The sequence below is a fragment of the Melanerpes formicivorus genome, unplaced genomic scaffold, assembly GCF_026170545.1.
Source record: "Melanerpes formicivorus ecotype bairdi unplaced genomic scaffold, bMelFor1.0.p_v2 SCAF_25, whole genome shotgun sequence".
NCBI lineage: Eukaryota > Metazoa > Chordata > Aves > Piciformes > Picidae > Melanerpes > Melanerpes formicivorus.
In genome coordinates, this window is record NW_027142377.1 from 11740434 (window position 1) to 11764617 (window position 24184).

Sequence of the window (24184 nt, forward strand, 5' to 3'; positions counted from 1 at the left end):
ATAATCTTCAAGATCTTTTCCAACCAAACTGATTCCATGAGTCTGTGATTTATGATTTATGCAATGTGTGCCGCATGCTGTGCCTTGACTTGCTCTTTGCAAAAAAAGGGCAAAACAACCCCAAACAACCCAAACCAAACAAAAAATCCCGTGGACATCTGCTTCTGCTTCCTCCTCTTCATTCAGTAGCACACAGATTTAGAGTGAAGGGTTTTCCTCAAATGGTTTGGAAATAGCTGTGTAGTGTGGATGGCAATTGGTTAAATTAAGTGTTAATAGAAGATTATCCATTACCTCAAGAGGTATGGGCTTCTGATACTGCATTCAACTGGTATAGGCTGTGTGCATCATGGTTTCTAATTTAGTACAGTCTATCAGATACCCTCTGCTTGTGTGTCCTGAGTTCTGTGCTTGCAGTTAAACTCTTCTTCTTGCCTCCCTTTCCTCCTTGCAGAAGTGACTCTCTTCCCTTGCTGGTTTGACCTAAGCACCTGTGGGTTTTATTTTGTTTGTCTATGTTTTTAATACATCTGAAATCTTGTATCTTGCCTTTACTTCCTACATATCAATTGCTTTTTGTCCTATTCTCTGCTGTTTGGTGCTGGGTTTGCATATGCAATGTTCAGATTGACCTTTACAACCACTACCTTTTTCCTCCTGTTAATGTAATTGTAGCCTAAGAAGACCCTTTCCAGAGTTGGCTTCCTTCGTTTTGAAAACACACACCTCGTAGTTGCTCCTGCTGTCCTTTCCACTGGTGGAAGCTGACACTGCTTGTGTCTGCTTATGGCTCTGTAATAAGGCTCTCTACACTAAGATGTGATGTACTTGGGGAAAGAACTGTGGAAGAGTGGCATGTAAATGATGTCAGAGAAAGCACATTGTTCATTGCTGCTTGTCCTCTGGGCTTTTCATTTAACACATCCTACAGCAAGTAGTTGGTCCTCAGCTTTTGCTTGAGATAGCTGTGGCTGGTTTCTGTTCCTGCTGCAGTGGATGACACTGCCCTATTTATCTTCTGTGAAACCTGGACCAGTGGCTAGGCCCACCAGAGTATACACATTGCTGCCCTGGTCTTCTCCCCACCTGCACCTCTCCAAATTGCCGTACTGGGTGACGGGCAATGCCAGGTGTGCACTGACCATCATACTTTCTCATCATTCTGTGGCTGGGTTGGTCATCATGCATGGTAATTATTTTGCTACATGTGTGTGAGTTTCTCTTTGGGATGGTGTTTTTATTTGAAGTTTTAATTGGAAAAGACTTTAAGATCATCGAGTCCAACCATTATCTACCTCTATGGAGTCTGATGCTAGACCACATCCTTCAGCACTACATCTCTACTGCTATGAAACATCTCCAGGGATGAAGATTCAACCACCTAGCTGGGAAGGCTGTTCCAGTCTTTGAGAATGCTTTCAGTCAAGAAGTTTCTTGTAATATCCAGTCTAAAGCACCCCTAGTGCAACTTGAGACCATAAGGGAAGTTTACTGAACTGTTCATTCTAAAATTAAGTTTTCTCTTTATTGATAGTAAAGGGCAAAACATAATTCCATAGATCCAACTGAAGAGAACCCTTCAAAGGAAAATGTTAATGGAGGGCTGTAGGAGAAGGGTTGTTTTCTGATAGCTTTGGAACAGCTATGTTTGGTTTCTGACTTAAAGAATGTAAACATCTTATAACTGAAGAGAGAAACATGGCCCAGTTTGGTTGGATGTTAGAATACAGTTTTGTTCTTTTGACCTATTGTATGCTTTAATTACACCCGTGCCACGAGAAAATAACCAATTAAGATGTGACACCTGTGCCTTCTGATGGAGTATAGAACTTTGCTGTGTAACATAAGAGATGTCTTGGCCAGGAAGCAGTGCTCTAGGGTGATTGAACACCTGCACCCATACTGCAACAGAGGGCCGCAAAGATGCTGATGAGGAGTGGCTGAGAGACCTGGAACTGTTTAGCCTGGAGAAGAGCAGACTGAGAGAGGATCTTAACAATGTCTAAAGGGTGGGCTACAAGAGGATAGGGCTAGGTGTTTTGCAGTGGTGCTTAGTGTAAATCCTTATTCTCAGGGAATAAAGCAATGTAATTGGTGGGTCATCCTCATTAACATCATATGAGGAACGAAGCTTGGAAAGCTTGTCACCCCCAGTTATGTTTCATGAGCACTGAGTTTTGCCTTGAAACAGGGATAAGCACCTTCCATGTGTGCTAATTATGTGTGGCAGCAACTGGACTGTGAGCTTGAGATCTGCATTCTTTGAATGCATTTTGGTGTAATGTTTTAAGAGATAGTTAACAGCAGATGTGTGTTGCTTGTGGATCTGTGTAGATGTCGATGCGCTGTGTACAAAATCCGTCTCCCGTACGATGATCTGCTGACATTATTCTCTCTTGCTTAGCTTCAGACAGTAAAGTCATGACATGTGCTGCTGTTTGGAGGATGCCGAAGGAATTGGAATCAGGCAGTCATGAATCCCCTGATGATTCATCAAGCAATGCTCAAACCCTGGAGCTACTCTGTCACCTTGACAACACAGCCCATGGCAATATGGCCTGGTAGGATTCTGCATATTTTATACTCACAGAATAAGCTTGTGCTGCTAGTCTTGTGCAGATCTATATTGTAGAAGCTATGCTGTACACTTTAACACTCTTCCACCTTGGACAGCAACAACAACAAAAAGCCAGAAGAAAATATGCAAATTGGAGTTTTAGTCCCACATGTTTCATCTATTAAAAACATTTCTTACAGTCCTGCAAACACATATGGAGTAACAGCCTGTGTAGTGGTGTCATGTGCTTCTCCTCACCTGCCCCCATCCAAAACCTTTGTTGCACAGTAGTGTGATACTTAACATTTCAGGCTTTTTCTGGAATACAAATTTGATGTTGTGCTTTGGTGTTTGCTTTTCAGCCTTTGCTCAACTGACGTGGTAGAAGTGCAAGTAATGTACTGTTCATTAAGGATAAGAATTTGTTGGATGATTCCTGTTTAACTGCTCCTTTCTGTTGCCTGAGAAAAGACAAGGAGAGCTGCAGTACTGCAGGGGGTATTCCTTTCCCTTCTGCTATCTAAATGAAAGTCAAATTTGTTTATTGTGTATTTGCAAGTGCTGTGCTTTGTGTGTGTGTATGACAGAAATGTTAGTGTGTCCAGTCTGTGTTCTGACTGCAGTGTCACTGTGGGGACCCCCTGACCCTTGGCAGGAAAAGCTGAAATCGTAAGAGTATGGTCTGCTGTAGGGCCAGCAATGTCTGCCTGTTAGGAAAAGGTATAGAGTAGAAGGTGAGTGTGTGAGCTGCACAGTCCCTTTGACAGTTGTCAGAATGAAGAAAAGGTGGGGATAGCACAGCAAGTTTTTGTAAGTGAAGTCTGACAAGCCTCAACTGAAACCGACTAAGGGCGATGCAGCAGCAGTGTTGATGTTGCTGTGTGGTGCAAAGGAGTGGAAGGGGCCCTCCTTGGCTTCTGTTTGCAGACACCTGCTCTTTAAGGTAACCATCATGATGTCATTATATTGAAATGTATTCTAGAAGAAGCAATTTTACATCCTATCAAAAGGCAACATTACTGAAAACCAGTCTCTGTTCCTTGTCAAACCTGGCTGTAGGAAAAGCTTTATTCATTGGCTACTTCAGTAGACAAAGAAAACATGAGACTTCAGAAGTGGTAGCTAATTCACTTGAGTTTTAATGATGTCCTACATTGTACTGTAAGTCTTAGGCATCTCCTTCTGGCTGCTGATTTCTAGTTTGAGCCTTGGAGATTAACTGCAAAGTTAAACCCAGAAGTAGTAAACAGAAGGTGATATTTGTTAGGTGGCTGTTGGACAAGATTGGGCATTGGTGTGTTCAAATCTATGTTGTCTAGACTGCTTTTGCTAAGAGTCTCGACTTCCTAGATGTTCTGTTGTTTTCATGATAATATCCTAATTCTTTGCTACTCATTTTTGTAGGGATGCTTTCTAATTCTCAGATTAATTATCTTTCATCATGGAATTTTTTTTGATAGTTAATGTCATAGAATGATAGAATTGTTTGAGTCGAAGGGCCCTTACAGATCATCGAGTTCCAACCTCCCTGCCCTGGGCAGAGACACCTACTAGACCATATTGCTTAAAGACTTCTCGAGCTTGGCCTTGAACGCTTCCAAGGAGGATGCATCCACAACTTCTCTGGACTACCTGTTACAGTCTTTCCACCCTCATGGTGAAGAATTTCTTGCTTGCTTTACCCCTCCTCCTGTCACTACAGGTCTTTGCAAAAAAGTCCTTCTCCAGCGTCCTTGCAGGCCTGTGTATAGGTCTGTTTCAGGCTCAAAAGTGATTAATTCGTTTTCTTCAATCCCCACACCCTTCAGGCACTGCTGTAAAGTCTCCCTGGACTCATATCTTCTCCAGACCAAATAACCCCAACTCTCTCAGCTTGTCTTCAGAGGAGAGGTGCTCCTGCTCCCTACGCCAGAGCTCTGTGGTAGCCAGATCACTGGAGGAGGAGTAGGGGCCGTATCACTGCTTGTGTCAGGATATGAACTTATGTGAATGCCAGAAAGCAATTTTTTTTCCCTCTAATATAGCTTGTAGCAGGTTAATGTGAATTTTCTGTTCCTTGTCATTTGACTTCTCAGTACTAGTGCTCAGAAACACCTACTAACATTTAATCTCCACTCTGTGTGTGTGTGTGTGTGTATATATATATATATGCAAAGACTTGAAATACCTTGTCTGGCAGAGATAAAAGGTGTATATATGTTATCTCTGACAAGCACAGATGGGTTAGAGGATCTTGTTCTAGAGCAAGCTGAAGAGATAAGGTAGAAGCAGGTCTTCCATGGCTACATTCCACCAGTTCCAATCCTTTGTTGCACAAACCAGTGAGTTCCCACACCTTGGAGGTGTTTGCCTGTTGGTCATCACTTTAAATCATGAATTGTATTGTTCTTACAAAATAGATATTTAGGAGCTCCTACTGAAAGTCAGTGAGTCGTGTATCTTGCTTTCTTGTAATAAATTCCCCACCATGCTTTCTGTTAGATTGTGAACTCCTAACATTCAGACTGCCTTTATTGTGTTTACATGCACATACACACCTTTGCAATGCAGAAATTAATTGGGCCCCCAAAGCAAGAATCTCAGTTGTTTTTTCTCACTCTGAACATGTTTAATTGCAGCTGCAATGAAGTAAACACAAATATCAGTGATGACCTTTTATTTTTATTTTCATTTTTTTCCCCAGTATGATTTTAGGAGGTTGCCAACATTGTAGCAGTAGAATTTAAGGAAAACAAAACTAAAACCATTTCAGAGGCAAGTGTTTTTGGTGTGTTGCTTCCTGGTTGGGTTATGTTTGTATTCCTTTATGCAGCAGTCTTATTTTTCTGGATGTAATAGTAATTTAAGAGTCAGAGTAAAACCCTGCTGTCCATAGGGCTCTTGTCCAAAATAATATTTAACTGATGTACTGGGCCACCCCTCCACCCCTTCTTCCTTGCCTGTCTCTCCTGAAGAGCCTGTAGCCGTCAATTGCAGGGCTCCAGTCATGTGAGTCGTCCCACCATGTCTCTGTGATGGCAACTACATCACAACTTTCCTGCTGCAGCAAGGCTTCCAGCTCCTCTTGTTTGTTGCCCATGCTTTGTGCATTAGTGTACATGCACTGCAGCTGGGCTGCTGGTTTCACCTCTGGCTCTAGCTTATCACCCCCAGACTCCTGCCTGGGGGGACTGGTTTCAGCCCCTTCCCCCTTCAAATCTATTTTAAAGCCTTATCTATGAGACCTGCTGCGCCAGGGGAGGTTCAGGCTGGAGGTCAGGAGGAAATTTTACAGAGAGAGAGTGATTGCCTATTGGAATGTGCTGCCCAGGGAGGTGGGGGAGTCACCATCACTGGAGATGTTCAGGAGGAGACTTGATGGGGTGCTTGGTTGCATGGTTTAGTTGGTTGGGTGGTGTTGGGTGATAGGTTGGACGCCATGATCTTGAAGGTCTCTTCCAACCTGGTTTATTCTGTTCTATTTCTCACTCTTCTCAGAAGCCTCTTACCTAGAGAAGCACCTCAAATAACTTCACTTTCACTTTCAGAGTCTTTCACAAAGCTGTGGTTACTGGTTTAGCAGCTGGACACAAAAATGCACCTTAGTGGCTGACAAGAAGTTATGTGTGCTTCTTGCAGGATGGTCTTCAACACACTCCAAAATATCCAGAGCTGTTTTTGTTCAGGAATGTGGCCACTCCACAGAGCACTTGTGTAAACAGTAAGAATTGTGGCTTGTCCTCAGTCTTTTATTTCCTTTTGGATTAGTGTCTTAATCACCTAATTAGCAGAGTTGCCCTGAAATTCAAATCCCTGTACTGCAGAGAGGGCAGGGTTTTGAGCCCATGGAACACACACTTCTCTGATGGGCTGCACTGAGGCTGCAGGGTTTCTGCCCAGCTACCGAATGTTTGGGTGTATTTGCCATTCTGCCATGCATGAACATTTTCAGTCAAGCACAGTGTTTCTACTTATAGAAATCAATGGTTGTCACTTCAATAATTATGGTTAAGCAGTAGTTAATGCTTTCTTTGTCCAACACATTGTGGCTGACTGCAGTTCACATCAATGAAAGCCTTTGCATGTTGCTTTATTCTTCTTCAGTCTATAATGGAGAACTTTGAATTGTTCATTTGTGAAAGCTCAGTATGTTAATAAGTGATGGTGTTAACTATCTTTTCAGCATAAACCACAGATAATAGACTCCTTTCATGTGTGCATTTGAGTGAGTATTTTAAGTTCTCTTTTTTCTTTACTAGGATAACATTCTTTGTAGAGTTGGTTTTAAATTTAAAATTCTCTCCCAAACCTAGTAGCTAATTTGAAGCATTGGAAGTCAGAGGATAACAGAACAGGGTAAAAGGCAACAAATGTAATTGCTCTTCTGCTGTTTGTAGATGATCTGCAGAGCAGCTATGAAGTCAGCACTCAGTTTCTGAGTGTCAGCTGTGAATTTGGCAGTTTTCTGCAAACTGGAAGCATTGGCAACTGTTGGCACACTCAGGAAAATAGCATTGCCTTGTGGAGCTGATTTCCTCTTTTAAGGATTGTCCCCAGCTCTGCTGTGTCTGAAAGCTGTTCTCAAGGAAAACTTAAATATTTCTAAAATGTCTATCTTGTCTTGATAAGCTGCTTTTTCTTTTCACTCAGCAGTATTCCCTGCCCCCCTCCCCCCACATTCCCCCATCCCATGACTGCAGAATGCAGCTGAATGTGTTACACAAAGTGGTTTGGATAACCTTCACTTAGCCTATAAAATCTGAATGATCACTCCAACCACACCCATAAGACAATGAGCTTTGATAAAAGACAAGGTAAATAGAAGCATCTCACAAGGACAGAGTGAGTATGGAGAGACTTGTTCATTCCAAGGTATGTCAGCTGGGTTATAATTGGCTCTAATTAGCACAGTATATTCCACTATAAGAATTCTTTACCCTGAAGCTCAGTGACATTCAAAGATGCGAAATTTCTTCCTACTTTTGAAAACATCAAAGGAAGTGCTTCCAGTCTAGCTTGTACAGCAAATACATCAACAAGTATAGAGGTTATTGGTCTCTGGCTGGAGTAACTCTTAAAGGGTTAATTGGTCAAACTGGATTTGTCTATACCTTAAAAAAAATCTACTATCCTATCTAATATCAGTATCTTAATGTAATTAAAATACCTACACTTATCAACACCAAATGCTAGCTGTACTTTCAGAAACATGTAGGAAAAGTGGACTTACAATAAATGTGATCAGAATCAAACCGAAGATTCCTTAAATACCCCTTCAGTTGTGTGATGATCCTGAGGTCTGTTAAAGTCATTCTGGGAAGCCTGACTTTTGAAAGGTTGGCTTTGATTGCCTGCAGGTTATAGTGCCTTTTTCTATTTTAACCCTGTTATGTGTGTTCATAAAATGTTCTAATCTCTTTGAAAGATGTAATTGATGTATCTGTGCAGCAGAACTACATGAAATTGTGAACCACTCCTGCTGAAGCCTGTTGGTTACTTCTCATTTTCTGGGCAAAATGAAGTGCAGTTGAAAAGGCTTCATCGTTTTTATCAGTACTGATTTGTAGTGGCTTCTAAGTTTTGGTGTTGTGGTGGGGGTTTTGTGGTGGTTTTTGTTGGGGGGTGGTGGTGTTGTTTTTTCCCTCCCAAGTTGTGCCACACAACTTTAACAAGAAACCCTTTTGAAAATAAGATTAGCAACGCTACAGACAGCGCAGTCCAATTGAAGGCAATCATGGAATCGTTATAGTTACATGTCCTCGCTGAAACACATTTATAAACCTGATGGCAGCTTCATGCACTAAATTAAGTGATTTTTGTCCTAATAGATGAAAGCTCATTACAAATGAACTTCCACTAGCAGTCAATTTCCATGCATTGACAACATGATAGAGATGCAGGTCGTGGTTCCAGAAGAAGACATGCAGAAACTGGTTCGTTCTTTGATCTGCTGTGTTGACACGAGGAAAACTTCAGTGGGTGGGGAATCAGCTAGCATACCATTTTAGTTAGAGCTCCAGCTCTTTCATCTACTTTGTGTTAGTATTTTTAGAGTTTTATACCACAGGATTACATGGAGTGATTTGGCTTAGATCTGAGGCCACCCAGGTCATACTCACTGTCTTAGGAAGGTAGAAGTAATGCAAATTTTGGAATAAAATAGGAGGGTGCATAGTGTGCAGCACCAAGTTAAGAAGGAAGCTATTTGCTGCCTAATGTTGGCCCCACTTGCCCAAGTCTGCATCTACTCATGCAGCCTTCTTTCATCTCTTCAATCCAGATGCTCAACTGATTCATGCTAAAAGCTAAACAAAGTTAAAATTGTGTCTAGTGATGGACTTTTGACAAACCTCAAGAGGTACTTCTTCATATGTTTTCACTGAGAATGAGAACAACATCTGAGATGCAGTAATGATCATGTAGAGTGTGTTAAAATGGCTAAGTTGCTAGCTAAGGGCATCTTTTGCATGTGAAAATACGGAATGGATTTCAGCTGAAGGAAGCCATAAAGGATACCACTTGGAATCGTGTTTTGATGGAAGGCCTTTAACACTGAGTCTAGCAACTGTGTAACCCTGCTAACTCTGGTGCTACATCGAGGCCCTCATCAATGCATCTCTGCCTTTGAAACACTTCCAGGCACAGGGATTCAAGCACCTCCCTAGGAAGCCTGTTACAGATTTTGAGAATCCTTTTAGGCAACAAGTGTCTTTTCACATCCAGTCCACACCTCCACTGGCACAACTTGATGCCATTTCTTCTTGTCCTATCACTTGTTACTTGGAACCAACACCCACCTGCCTCCAGCCTCTCCCCCGGGAGTTGTAGAGAGCCAGGTCTCCCTCAGCCTCCTTTTCTGCAGGCTAAACAATCCAAGTTTCCTCAGATGCTCCTCACAAGACCTTTTCTCTAGACCTCTTCACTAGCTTCATTGCTCTTCTTGTAATGAGGGGCTCAGAACTGAAGGCTGTACTCAAGGCGTAACAGTATTCAAGATTCAGTGTTTCAGTAGATTAGATCTGCAGAGTTTGAATGGCTTGGCAGTGGAAATTCTGACTGGTTTTAATGTTAGATTCTGTTCTGTTTTTTCATGTTCTGTTTCACAGTGTTATGTGGGAGCCAATGGGAGATGGAAAAAAGATGATTTCGCTGGCTGATAATAACATACTATTGTGGGATTTGCAGGAGAGTTCAGACAAAGCTGTGGTAAGTCATTCCTCTAACAAGTCGTGCCATACTTGAATATGGTACACACAGCAGCATTCACTAGCACAGAATGTGTCAGTCTTTTAACTGCTCCTTAAAAAGTATCTTCTTGTCTTCAGTGTGGGTGGGGAAAACGAATTCTCCACCAGTTTTCTTGAATCCGAGTGCTCAAATGGAGTATTTTGTTTGTGTTGCTCATGGTTGGTATTTTCCTTTTTCCAGACTTGCCCCTTCCTACTGGTTTCACAGTGAAGAGCCTAAAATAATGCTAATCTGATAAATGTGGTCCAGGGAAGAATTGGTGATGGGCAGTGCCAAGGGCTGTTGAATTCAGATAATAGGCTATTGAGTCGTGTTGGTTAACACTATGCAGCCCTCTATGTAACTTACAACTGTTGCATGTGTAAGCACAGTATACATTTCTGTTTGTTATGCATGGCTTTGAGTTCTCAGTATTAATTTGATTTAGTACTGTGTTGTCTGTTCAGATGGCTTCAGCTGTAGCTAAAACCTTCTCGTCAGGAACACAAGTGAAAAGGAACTAGTGACAGATTCCTGTTTGATTTTGCTGCCCCTTACAGGAACTTGAAAAAGCAGTTTTTTTATGTCATTACATAGGTTGTGTTTGGAGCACTTTCATTGCCCTGTAGAGAGCCACTTAGGTCAGTGTCTGTCCCTAGAAATGCAAATTGATCACGTCAAGGACATTATTATTCACTTGACCTGTTGATGCCTCTGGAATGAACTCCTCAGCTCCACTTGTTCAGGCTTAGTTTCTTTTCTTGGATGCTACAGAATCACGTTTTTCAATTCTCACTTGGTGTAAAGAGTCAAGATGTTGTGTCCATCAGCTTCTCTGCTGTGCCATATGACTGTCCAGATAGATGAAGTCTTGAGTTACTGTTTTGCTAGGCTTTGTCTAGTATCAGTGTAAGGTAATATGGTGTAATCCTTTGTGTTCATAATTAAGCTCTTTGGGTTCCTTCACTCTTTCTGTTTCCACCTGGAACTCAAATCAGTGTTATGTTACCTTCCAAACCCTCTTCAAAGTGTCATTAATTCTCATGAAATTGATGAGGGTTTCTGAAGGCAAGTCTCTAGGAGCTTGTCTGTGGTACTATGTCTACTGGCTTTGCATTACTCCCCTGTTAGTCATTACTACTTTTCTAGGGCCTGCGTAACACACAGATGGTTTTGGGTATGCTTTTTTGTAACCCTCATGAAAAACTACTTCTGGGGGTGGTGTTGCTTCCATGCTAGAGCTTGTCATGTCTCTTTGAAGTGCTGCTAGACTCCTTAGCACTTTCCCTTTCTTCTCCTTTCTGTCTTTGGGCAGCTCTGTCCTCTCTTGCTGAAGTTATTTTGACTGTTAGTTAGTTTTGTTTTTTTCACTATCACAACCACTTTCTTATAACTATCTCAAGTTTCTCCTCATGTCTCTGAAATGTGGGTTTCTTTGGGATGCTGCCTAGGGTGTTACCAGTCTCTAGAATGATGTGTGGGAATCTTGTCATGAATGCCAGTATTTTTCTTCCCCCCCCCCCATTTTATTGTTCTTGGGATTTAATTACTAAAATATTGCATGTTACATCTTCCTTTTACTATTTGTTTGCTCAAAACTAACCTCCTCATTTCCATACTACATTTGGGAATGTAAATATGGTTTCCACTTTCTTTGCCTTCTGTTGCTAGAATTGGGATCTCCTTGCCTGCACTGAACAGAACTTTGGTCCTGTATTTGGGGCATCTCCTCTCAGCCTGGGAGCTGCCAGTCACATTGTCTGGTTAGAATTAGCCTGAAGAACTTTAAAGTTCCTGATATTTTCACAGCTTCATTGTGATAAATTGATTGTTGGGTTGATTCTATCAGGTCAGCATGTCCACAGAAATACATACTAACCATAATTTGGAGTCACCATCATTGGAGGTGTTCAGGAGGAGACTTGATGGGGTGCTTGGTGCCATGGGTTAGTTGTTTAGGTGGGCTGGATTGGTTGATGGGTTGGCTGCGATGATCTTGAAGGTCTCTTCCAACCTGGTTTATTCTATTCCATAGGTAAAGCAAATTTGAATGATACTAATGACACTAATGATTGATTTCTGCTCTCTTCTGTTTTGTTCTTTAAAATGATTTTCATTTTATTTGGTTTTGTTGCTGTTTTCTTGTTGCATTGTTTTGTTCTTTTATTGATTTATTTTCCTCATTGCAGGAGGTTTTGCTAGCTTTATTTCTTCCTTACAGTATTTAATACAGGGATATTTGCCTGTATCTGCAATAAGGCAAACTTCTGCTGTCCTTTTGATAACTTCTTTTGTTGTTGTTTTGAAGACATTACCTTCTTGGCTGAAACCGATCTTATGCTCACTGCATCGGTACCTTTTGCAATTAAATTGCCCATTCTTTGCTGTTTATAATTGTTATAATCATTACCTGAACCCAAGAGAAGACCAACCAATTCATGAGGTGTGGGTAGATTCTGCTGAAATTATGACAGTTTCTGTATGCAGAGTTCAGATTAGATGTCACCAGGTCACTACAACTCTTCCTTGCATAAAAGGCAGGATACTTAGAATGGCAGAGGAGTGCAACACATCGAGGGAGGGAAGGATAAATTTGCCAATCTGACATCCACAGAATTTGTCTCTCGCCTCCCCCAATATTGTGTGAAGAAATAGTACAGGATGCATCTTCTCTTGTACCTGGAATCTCTAATGTGTCCAAATAAAGCAGTGTTGTTTGGTGGTTTGGGGTGGTTTTGTTTATTTTGTTTTAATCCTGTGTCCACTTCCCTGTGCAGTGTTTCTCTTTGTATTAATAACCTGGAAGTTGTAGAAATCCTTTCACACAGTGTTTGTAGTTGAGAAGGAACCATGCTGGAGTTTGAGCACAGTGTTGCATCATTTGTTAATTTATGAACAACTTATGAACTTGTGTGCTGGGAATTCTACCTTTTAGAGGGGGAAAAAAAAATAACCCTGAAACACTTTTGGAAGGCAACACATCTTAGGTGGCATAGCCTCTAGTGATGGAAGAGTTGTAATTGCTAGACTGTTAATAGGAGTGCTGAATAAGTATGATCTTGGTGGAGCTAATAGGCAAAAGTTAGCAAAATACAGAACTGGAGAGTGGTAGCATGTGCTAGCAGGCTTAAGCAATCTTGTATTGCCAGTGTATTTCTCTGTTTGTGTCAGTTCAAGTTCACTTAACCAGTGTGTACGTTGTAGTCTTTTTCATCCTGTCTGCCTGGCTACTTCACCTTTGTATAAATTATATTTGTAAGTAAAATACAGCTATTCTGATTTTTATTTCTCCCTCTCCCATTAGATATTAAACAATGAGTTTCAGTAAGGAATTAGAAGTAATTTTCAGCATCTGCAGCTTCATTTCCCCCCACCTTTAGGTGGAATTGCAGGATTTCTTGCTACACAACTTCAAGGGAAAGTCAATTACGTTGTACTTTCTCTGTATTAACAGTGGTGCTGCAGAACTGGTGGCTCAATGACAATAATAGTAAACCAGGTTGGAAGAGTCCTTCATGCAAACCTGGCTTTGGAACTGTTAATTCTCACAGGTTGTAGATTTGTGATCTGCTACCCACTGCTATTTTAGTAGGCATGTATATGGTGGCATAGGCCTGGGGACCATGCACTGATACACATTTATCCTTGACACTATAGTTCTGTTCCTACAGACAGAATTTGGCATTTTGACATGGAGAAAGTCTTGTGCATGTAATTTCATGAATATTTTTGTGTTTATTTGTCTGCTTGAGGCACCTACAGCTTTCTGCAGTGTGCCCATACTGTCTATCTACTGCTTCAACAAATAATCCTACACTCTTTCAGGCTACTACTTCTAATACTTCTGAATGTGTTGCAGAAGTTGCTTTCTAAAAAGTGCTCTGACTTACAAAATCACCTCTAGCTTTTTAATTGCTTTCCTGTTTTGTATCCTAGGGTTTGGGTAGTCTGTTACGTGTGGAGCAGTAGGCTATTGTGCAAGGTTTTTTTGTCTTCAGTGGAACTGTTTTTCTTCCAGTGTTAGCATTTAGAAACATACTGAGCTTTGTTTCATTATTTCAGCTCTCTAGTTCTGCAGCCTTGGAAGGGAAAGGACAATTAAAATTTACTTCTGGAAGATGGAGTCCACACCACAATTGTACACAGATTGCAACAGCCAATGATACCACTGTTCGAGGATGGGATACACGAAGCATGAGGTAATGAGCAATTACAATCTTGCTCTCTAAGAAAGAGAATCTCCTTTGGAGAGAGACTTTTCACTACTAACAGATTTACTTTGTTTTAATTAATGTTAAGATTAGAAATGAGGCAAAGCTATCCCTCACAGAAGGAATGATTTGGCTTGCATAGCTGATGTGTTTGCAATTTATTAGAGTTCTTTCTGTCCTTTCACCTGCCTTGGTGTCAGTTCTGACTTGGATGTTACAGAATCATGGAAGTGTCTTGGAGGGAAAGGATGTCTAAGTTCAAGTCCAGCTCCAATATTGAGTTTTACTGTACTATGTACTACCCTCAGGATGATTTGTTCAGTGCATAAACATTACCCCGGTGAAGATGTTCTGTAATTCACTCTGAAATTGATTTAACAACAGTCCTGACTATGCTATGACCTGTCTTCTCAACATGCTATTTAAAGGTAGCTTCAATCTCTGAAGGTAATTCACAGGTTAAGTTCACTCATCACTCTTGATTTCACCAAGAAGCATGTTGGACTATATAAATGTTGCAGCATGCCAGCGAGATGAACCCACCGAATCTATCAAAACCAGAGCCCCATCAATTAAAGCTTTGAATATACCTAATAAGGTGTTTTCTCCTCTGCTCACTTGTGATTTTGATAAGCAAGGGAGTGATGTTGTGCACATCTGTTGCCATGACTACTAAAACCTGTGCAAGCTTTTTTAAGATACACTTTATCCCCTTAACACATGGTAATTTATCACTAAACCGAGAAGACTGATGTCTTGTAATAATTTTTGTGGCCTTAAAGGGGGATGACTTTAAATTTGGCTCTATGGCTTCTGCCAGTTTGGGAATCTAGCAATAAATCCCTGTTTGCCAGCCTTGTGTGTTTTTGACAAGATGGTTTATTTGATTTAAGAAACAAAAGCTAAAAATAAATGCATAATAATTAAAAGTCACCCTGTGTACACTTCTGATCAGCTTTGAAAGTCTTGGGGTTTGCCTTGTGAAAGGATGTACAGAAATCCAGCTTCATCTTTTTCAAGACAGGAAAGAAAGGTCAAAGGAGAGAGGTTTTTTTCAGGCTGATTTTTGTGATGTTGTTGTAATCATCCTTTTTTAAACATCTATCATGCACACCTTAAGATTAAGCCTGTGTTTCAAAGCAGAAAATGTTAAATATAGTAGTGCTATCAAAGACTGCAGCAGGCTTCCCAGGGAGAGGGTTGGATGCCTGTCCCTGGCAGTATTTGAAAAGATGTAGAAATGTGGTGCTGAGAGACATCTTTTAGTCCCAGATTTGGTAGTGGTTGGGCTTGGCAGTCTTAAAGGTCTTTTCCAATTGAAATGATTCTGTGATTCTAGATATGGTAAAGTCTGCCTCATGGCCTGTCTCACTAGAAAAAGCATCTCTGTCTTGCATTACATGAATACTTGCAGTAACTTTTATGAAAGAGTTGGGATGAAGGGTCTTCTGGTGAGCACCACTGAATATACAGTGGGAATATACAGTGGTGTTTCTTTTGCAGTTCTTACACACATCTCCATGAGGGGTGACAGGTGCAATAAAGGAGGAAAAAGGCATTTTATTGCTGCTAGCAGCACTCTCCTGAGAAGGGTTTGGATGCTGGATATCTGATTAATATCCTGTCCCATGTGACTACCATAGCTTTCAGGATAGGGTTTTGTATAGTCTTAATAAGCTTTGAATCTCTCCTTATGGAGCTATGTTGCTTTGTGTCAGGAGGTGTCAACAGCAAAAGACTTATCTACCTGGGCTGGACAGGAAATCATGTGTACTCCACAAGTTTTGGTCAGCCTGTTCTATGAAGAGAAGTATTTTTCATTTGAGAGAACTAAAAAAGAACATGGGGTGTTGACAAGTTCTGGTGAAGACTGTAGGAGTCAAATCTAAGCAGAACTTTGGTAGATGAGAGGCTTTGAGAACTGGTAACTCAATAGTGGAAACAAAGGGAAACTCCAAGACAGGGTGACGGAACGTGTCTTGAACTGCCAATGTTTCCAGAGGTGGTCCAGTGTGTGCATGGCTGAGTGCTCTGAGGGACACTGGTAAATGACTAGATGCCAGGTAAGTTCAAAACAGAGCAATAATCAAAAGTGCTCATATCTCCTGCATCCCTTGCATCCCAATTTTTCCTTAAGGGAGAACTAGCTGTCACAGATGCAGAGTTAGCTTAACTATTTAGGAAATACCTGGAAATGTTGTGGCTTTGTAGCAAAGGTTTCCTAACGGTTGTCAGAGAGCTGTGCTAGAGTCATCTGAAATGCCTAATTCCTTCTAGCTCCAGATGACCCTAATGCAAACTAGAAACGAGCAAAGTGTCAGAGCAAGCTGGGAGATCTCTCCAAGTCCCTGTGGATGACAGCTGGGATTTCCCTAAACTGTGCATTAGCAATGGGAGCTGTAGGACTGTGGGTGCTATGGGGATTATGCAAGTTTCCAGGGAAACAGATTCCTGTCAGTGGAGTGCAGTTAGCTCTTTACAGACCATTTAATGTTTGTAATGTGTTTTACAGACAGATCTATTGCATAGAAAATGCACATGGGCAGCTGGTACGAGACCTAGACTTCAATCCCAATAAACAGTACTACCTGGCTAGCTGTGGAGATGACTGCAAGGTGAAATTCTGGGACACAAGAAATGTCACGGAGCCAGTGAAGACACTAGAGGAGCATTCCCACTGGTAGAACAAATTACCTGCATACTGCTTTGGGGGTGGATGGCTTCTGTAATTCATGCAGCTAATTATTTTACTGTTGGGGAAGAATGTGAACTATGTTTGTGCTGTTGTGAACTGTCCCACCCGGCCCGGAGGAAATGTTTTAACGTGGTCCTTGTGTGGTTGTGAATGAGCAGTTTAGACTGTTAGTCTAACTGGCAAGAAACTCTTAACATTGTTGGGAGATAAGGTGCACCTTTGAGAGCAATACTTGGCTTGTAGGGGCTGGCTGGGAAACAAATTGTGCCCTCCCAACTTGAGCTTGATGTGCAGAGAAGGAGGTGTCGTCTATCATTCTGTTCTCCACTGATGGAAGTGGTCAGTACTTCAGCTCTGGTCTTTTCCTGCTCCTCGGTATCCTTACACCAGAATATGCAAATGAATCATTGCATTGTCTCAGACAGTATCTTGGGCTTCTCTCTACTGCTCTGGCCTGTGTCTGGAGCAAGCAGACAATCTTGCCTGATGTTGGGAGGCTTCAGTGTTTAAGAAAAAATGGAACAGTTCATGTTTTATAAATTTGGGCTGGAGTAATTCTTGTGAGATAAATCTGGACCCTGAAGCTACTTTGAGATGTGAATTAAGAAGCATTTATCCTTTTCCTCCCCCCCAGAAGATTAAAAGAAGAAGAATAAAACATGAACCATAAGACATTTGGTATTAACTTGATGTGTAAAATGGGAAAATTGAAGAGCAATATAATCCTCCTTTTATTTTAGTGTCTATTTTAAACTTCTCCCTAAGCATGTTGTGAGGTTTTGTTTAACAGGTTACTTCTAACCCACATCTTGCTTTGGGGAAATTTGTTTATAATTAGAACTTAAATCTTTCTGTGACATACTAAGCAATGAATTGGTGTGTACCCTCAAGGAGTGGTGCCCCTGAATGGTGTGTTTTGTTCTTGGGATTTTTCTAAAGAACCTTATTTGTTGAGTTTTAAGGACACTTCATAGAAAACAGATGGTGTGGAAGCTTAAAAGTCAGATGAAGGTGGCAAAAAACAATCTCTGGAATGAGGCATGTCACTTCTGTGTGTACTTAAAACATTTCAGTCAAAGATCAATTTTTAGCACTGTCTTTTTACAAACCCACAACATTTGCTGCACTACCTTCCAAGAACAGTTTCTTGTTCTTTCTGCTCTCGTTTTTAGGGTCTGGAATGTCAGGTACAATCATTCTCATGATCAGCTGATCCTCACAGGAAGCAGTGATAGCAGAGTTATCCTGTCTAATATGGTATCCATTTCTTCTGAACCCTTTGGACATATGGTAGATGATGATGAACTAAGTGACCAAGAGGACCAGCATCAAGAAGAGAAGTATGATGTTTCCTGAGTTTTATCTGGATGCTTATAGTTTGGGCTTTCTTCCTTGTAAATGGTTAACTTGCTATTGTTTTGCTGACTAGGATTTTTGTATACAGGCCTATCAGGTAAGTAGTTCTAATTCTACTTTAATCAATCTTGGGTGCAGTACACTCTTTAAAGCCAATTGGCACAGTCACTGTGTGGTCACTGCAAGGAAGGGGATGGTGATGCTGAAGATCAGTCCTGAAATTCACTGGATCAGTGAAGTCACTTAAGGGGAGCTCTGGATGAAGTCAAGCACATGCACCTCTGTGGGCTAAGTGAGAGCTGACAGTCTGCTTTTTCCTTTTCCTCTGTATGTGTTCTAACCTTTGGCAGGCATTACCAGTCTAATGGTGAGCTGCTGCTCACCAAGAGAAAAGAAGCAGAAATGCATTTATGTTTTTGTTGTAAATTTCTCTTACAATAATGGTGACTGCTGTAGAAACCAGCAGCTCATCAGACCTAATTCAAGCAAACCAGAAATGTGTTCTTAACACTCTTGGCAGAGGACAGTGCATGATGTTACAAGTCCTTGTAAACATCATCCTCTTGAGTGTGCAAAGAACCATTTTGCATTTAATTTTGGAGGCAGGTAGGGTTTTCAGGTAAGAGTTAACTTAGATGCTAAAATAATCTGTTTTCCCCTCCATTTTCATCTGCTTTCAACTTTTTCATTGTTGTTTTAATCTGTGTACTCCTTTATGAATATATAAATGTGTACATGCATATAGAGAATCCTATAGATCTGGTGTGGGCTGAGGCTTTCTGATTTTGTGACCAGCTTATATGGTCATCTTTAGAATAGAATAGAATAAACCAGGTTGGAAGAGACCTTCAAGATCATCGTGTCCAACCCATCAACTAATCCAACCCACCTAAACAACTAACCCATGGCACCAAGCACCCCATCAAGTCTCCTCCTGAACACTTCCAGTGATGGTGACTCCACCACCTCCCCAGGCAGCCCATTCCAATGGGCAATCACTCTCTCTGTATAGAACTTCCTCCTAACCTCCAGCCTAAACCTCCCCTGGTGCAGCCTGAGACTGTGTCCTCTTGTTCTGGTGCTGGCTGCCTGGGAGAAGAGACCAACATCCACCTATCTTTAGCAAAGTCTTCCATTACAGAGTGAAGATAATGATTCTGAAACATGTGAAATACTTTGAGACCTGCAGGCTTTAGTCTGTGATTCTCTGTGCCTTGCTGCTGTGACTCTCCAGGGTCTGCACCTCTGCATTGAGCAGTTGGTTTGTTACTTCTCTTATTTATTTTTTTTAAGCCACAAAGCTATCTTCCATGAAACAGGCAGATTTCTTTCTGAACTTCAAGTTTGTTTTTAAATGAAGAGTGGTCAGATGAGGGACAAGAACTTGCACCAAAAAATCCAATCACTCAGCTCTTTCAGTTAAAACTCCGTTACGTTTTAGGTGAATGAAGTTAAGCTTACATCTCTAATTGCATCTTCAAGGTTGCTCTCACACCTTTATTTTGTTAATAAAGATGTAGTTTTACTCCAGGTGGTTTGGCTTCACAGAAAGGACTTTGAAACCCTTTTTTAACATCTTATGAGGAACCTGTCCCATATACAGAAATGTTAATTCTAAGTGTACAAGATGCTTCTAGAAGCAATAGGGGCTGTGTGTGCCTGGAAAATCAAAGTGTGTTGGATTCAGCACCTAGAAAATTGCTCCCATCAATGGTAGGTACTTGCATTCTAGAAAATAACTGACCCACAGCATTTGAAACTTAAGTCTTTTGGCTCCTTACCTTTGATTCTTTTATTCTGTTCTGAATGGAGGAGAAATGCAAGGGAGAAAGACACTTCTTTTTTACATATATGGTGGGAATATATTAATGTAAATAACATGGCAAGTAAATAGTGTTCTTAACAAATGTTGTTATCTGGAGCTCTGAATTTCTGTTGGCTGTAAGCTATGCAAATTGCTTAATTAAAACACAAGTGATTGTTTCTGGAATAGGAAATTTTGAAGCCAAGACTGTGCAAACCAATACAACAAATGTAATGCATGCAAACCACATCATGAAGGACTTGTATAGTAACGATGTAGAGCCCTTACCTGTTCCCAGAGGTTACAAGAGTATCAACACTGCATTTGCTTGCTAAATACATGCTTTGCAGCTGCTCATCTGTCCTCTGTAAAACTGGGAGAGCACACTGGCTTTTGTAACATTTGCTTAGTACTGTGAAAGTTGGTTGGCTTTTGTTTTCCCTTCCCTTTTCCTCTGAGATACACTTTGAGGTAGAATGTTGTTTGCAAGGTGCACACCAGCCTTAAATTGTTTTCAGATGAATGTCTGTTTAGTTCTGAATGCACCACTGAAGCAGGGGGTAACACCTGTTGGGAATACTTCTTAGTCAATCACTGGTGCCAAATATTTAGTACCCCTTTTCTTCCTGGAGACCTCTTTGAGGAACCCACAGCATTCTGTGGGTGCTGTCTCTTCTGTAAAACCCAAGGTTTCGTTGTATGCTTTGGCAGAGTGTTTGGGGCAAGGGGTGGTGTGAATTTTCTGGTTTTTGCTTGGGTATGTCCCAAGTCAAAAAGGAAGCAGTGTGTTGTCTAATCCTACCAGAAACAAAACCTTAGCAGTCACTAACTTTTCTCCTTCAGTGAAAGGGAAAGGACATCCATGGGACCTGTCCTGGAATCCAGTTGCATGCTTCTCATGATTCATTGTGGATGCTGCAGTACAAGCTGCTGCTTTGCTGAATCACATCTATTTCATAGCAATTTGTAGATTAAAGAGGATTTAATTTTGACACTGATAAGGAATTAATAATTTTTATTTTTTTTTGCAAGTCTGAAAAACGTTTTCCTGAATGTTGTGGTGACAAAACAGAACTGCAAGCACTGCAAACCTAAGTGGTTGTTAGCATGAGAGGTAATTGGAAATAACAGCTCTCTACATGAAAACAATTATCCGGGGCTTAACAGGCTTCTCTCTCAAGTCTGTAACACAATTAACCTCAAAGTTATCTAGCAAAATGAAAGCCCTTCTCCTTCCAGAGGAGAAGCTTGTAGACTTGTGCAACGTGAATAAGACTACAAAGGGAAAGCAGTCCAGTTTCAGCTCTCTGTGGCACAAGTCTTCAAGTTATGTAGAATGTAGGTAGAGATTAGACATTTCTTACTGTGAGTTCTTGATGATACAAGAGTTAGGTGCTGTGTTAGTTGATGCAAGGCAAGAGCGTAGAAAAGGATGGAAAAGGGTATGTTAGACTGGCCAGGAAAAGGAGAAACGAAAGGAACTTTTTAAGAGGCAGGGAAGTTTCAGACTAGGAAGAAAATAGCATGCTGAACTTCACGAGTGGTAACTAAGTATGCTTGTCAAATATAGTTTGGTCAGACTGCTCTATCAAGGGATCAGTAGGCCAAGCACCTACACTGAACTGTCTGTAGAACAGCAACTACATTTCTACACCTCTGAGCTTCTACTTTTTATGTGAAAATGGAAGCCTCTGTGTTTTGGCAGCAACCTGAATTAAGCATATTGAAGTAGCACAGAAAGCTTATTTCATATTCCCCCCTGCACAGGAGCTCTTCCTCTTTCTGAACTTCCTAGCTGCTGAAATTTTTAAGGTTCTGAACATTCCTCCCTTCTAAAACCTGCCAAAGATCTGCTGACTGTTGCAGTGTCCAGGCCACTATGAATGCTTTCCACATCTGTGTCTGGTGTTATGCATCTAACTTAGGGCAACAAATAACCTGGACGTTGCCATCGGGCATTGCTAACTATGAAGTGGAGAGCTTCTGAGATAAGAACAATGCACATAAAAGTCTAGCAGCAGTCTTGTAAGCAGCGATGCATCAAGAGTAGGGTATTGGGAAAAACATGCTCCTCAGTGCTGTGATGTGTTAGACTCTGGTTACTTGTGGTGTATGAAGGAGAAATTGTAACAATTGATAAAAACAGAAGGATGATTAAAATATCTAAATAGATAAAACCATCTTAAGATAAATAGACTTTCCACTCTCTGCTGTGACTGAAATACTTTCACCGTAGCCTCTGTTGATCAATATATGCATGCTGGGGGCTTTTTGTAAAGGTATTTGTTGCCTTGCTTAAGTAAATGTTAGTGTCACAGCTGCTAAGTCTGTAACTTCTCACATTAGCCATGTTATGTTTAATAGCTGGGAATTCAGGAGAGTCTGAGCTGATTCTTGCAGAGATAAAAACGTGCAAAGTTTCCCTGAGCAAAGAGTTTGTTGTGAGACTCAAACAGAACAATTCTGAGTGTCTTCGGTTCGTGTAGATCCATAAATGGTATCCTCAGCCTGCTCTTGGATTGCCAGAACAATCACACCCAGAGCCAAAATGCAGACAACTCTCCAAGAGGTTCCCCTTGTCACCAAAAAGACCCCATCATAACCAACCTTATTCTGTCTGCTCTTTTAAAATGACTTTGAATAGTCTTTCACACACACGAAGCAAATGCTGTTCTTTGTTCCACCAGCAGAATCCTGGTCTCATTATCCATGACATAATTTAAAGGCTAATCTGTTTTCATTCATTGTGCTTGTAAAGGATGCTTGTGAACAGTTGCTTTAAGATTTTCTGTATTGTTCCTGAGATGCAGATTGTGGTGAAATTATGGTTTTCCATCTTGATTATCTGGTACAGTATCTAGCTCTTCTACACGAAGTCATCACTGCCATAAAGACTTCCTCAGATGCTCAGTACTTGTCTGAAAGCTATGCCATTCTTATGCACAAGTAGTCTGTACAAAATACTGTCATAGATCTGTGCTATTTAAAACAAAACCCCACCAAAAGCTGAGTTCTTGTGGCCTGAAGAACCACATGGAATCATAGAATGCACTGGGTTGAAAGAACCTTCAGGAGGTCTTCCAGTCCAGCCTCCCTACAGCCTGCAGGGACATCCCCAACTGGATCAGGTTGCTAAGAGCCCTGTGAAGCCTGACCTTGAGTGCCTGCAAGGATAGGGCCTCCACCACCTCCTTGGGCAACCTGGTGTGGTCTTCCACCACTCTCATAGTGAAGAACTTCTTCCTAATATCCAATCTAAATCTGCCCTTCTCTAGTTTAAAACCATTGCCCCTTGTCCTAGTGCTACATGCCCTTCTAAACACTCCCTACCCGGCTTTCCCATAGGTGCCCTTCAGGTACTGGGAGGCAGCTATAAGGTCTCCCTGGAGCTTTCTCCAGGCTGAACAAACCCCAGGTCTGTTAGCCTGTCTTCCTAGGAGAGGTGCTCCAACCCTCTGATAATTGTTGTGGCCCTCCTCTGGACCCTGTCTGTCAGGTCCCTGTCCTTTGTCTGTTGAATAACATGCTTCCTTCTTCTGGCGCAGGATTTCTTTCTCACGAGAGAAGAGATTTAGTGTCTAGACAATAATAGACAATAATAAAAGACAGTTAAAAATTGTACTTCCAAATGGAAATGCCAAACAGAAGTTCATCTGCAGGCTTCTTTCCTGAATGCTCAGTCCCCTATGACTTCTGTAAATTAAATTAGATGAGCTGTGTTATTTAAATGGAACACCGAAAGGACTCGGCGCATACAGAACACCGTGTAAGCTGGAATGTATTTGTCCTTGTTTGCCCAACCTTTGGTTAACCGAGGCTCCTGGTTAACTGAAAGTCGGTCGTGTCCCCTGACAGCCATGTGTACTGTGCATTACTGCCCTGATTCTCCAGAGAGACATCTGAAACCTTCAGAATAATGGAGTTGTGGGTAAGTGGGTGAGCACTGTGTGGAGCACATTGCCGCCTGGGGACGTGACCAACTTTCGCTTAACCAGGCATGTCAGTTAGCAGGAAGTTAGAAGAGCACATTGGAGGAGATGAAGTGTCTGTGTGTGTGTTTATTAGCTCGCTGCTGCTAGGTGGTTTGTGTCGGAGTACATATGCAGGAGGAGTGCAAAACAAGCCTGCTCTTTGCCATTAACCAGAGGCTGTGTGGTGGTTGTACTGTGACTTTTTCTTTTTCCCCCTTCTGGTTGACCTTAAAGGTAGTGTAAGGAAATGATGAAAGTCCCTGAAACTAAACACCTTAAGCTATTCTGTAGTGTCAGACTGATTTTGGTTTCTTTCTCAAATTCAATTGAATTTTATTTGCACTGTTAGGTTAGACATTAGAAAGAAATTCTTTACTCTGAGGG

General features: G+C 41.3%; 1 protein-coding gene across 3 annotated transcripts in view; it reads left to right on the forward strand.

Moving 5' to 3' along the window:
• The window catches only part of EIPR1 (EARP complex and GARP complex interacting protein 1), a 53940-nt gene that overhangs the window by 24990 nt on the left and 4766 nt on the right, over window positions 1-24184 (forward strand). The window contains exons 4-9 of one of the 3 annotated variants that reach the window (XM_068153368.1): window positions 2405-2561; window positions 9643-9742; window positions 13826-13962; window positions 16487-16654; window positions 17842-18009; window positions 18099-18122. In XM_068153368.1, the coding sequence (XP_068009469.1) occupies window positions 2405-2561; window positions 9643-9742; window positions 13826-13962; window positions 16487-16654; window positions 17842-18009; window positions 18099-18122 (754 nt within the window). Of the gene's footprint in view, window positions 1-2404; window positions 2562-9642; window positions 9743-13825; window positions 13963-16486; window positions 16655-17841; window positions 18010-18098; window positions 18123-20861; window positions 20944-24184 lie in introns of all 3 variants that reach the window. The other 2 variants (XM_068153370.1, XM_068153369.1) reach the window with 2 other exon arrangements.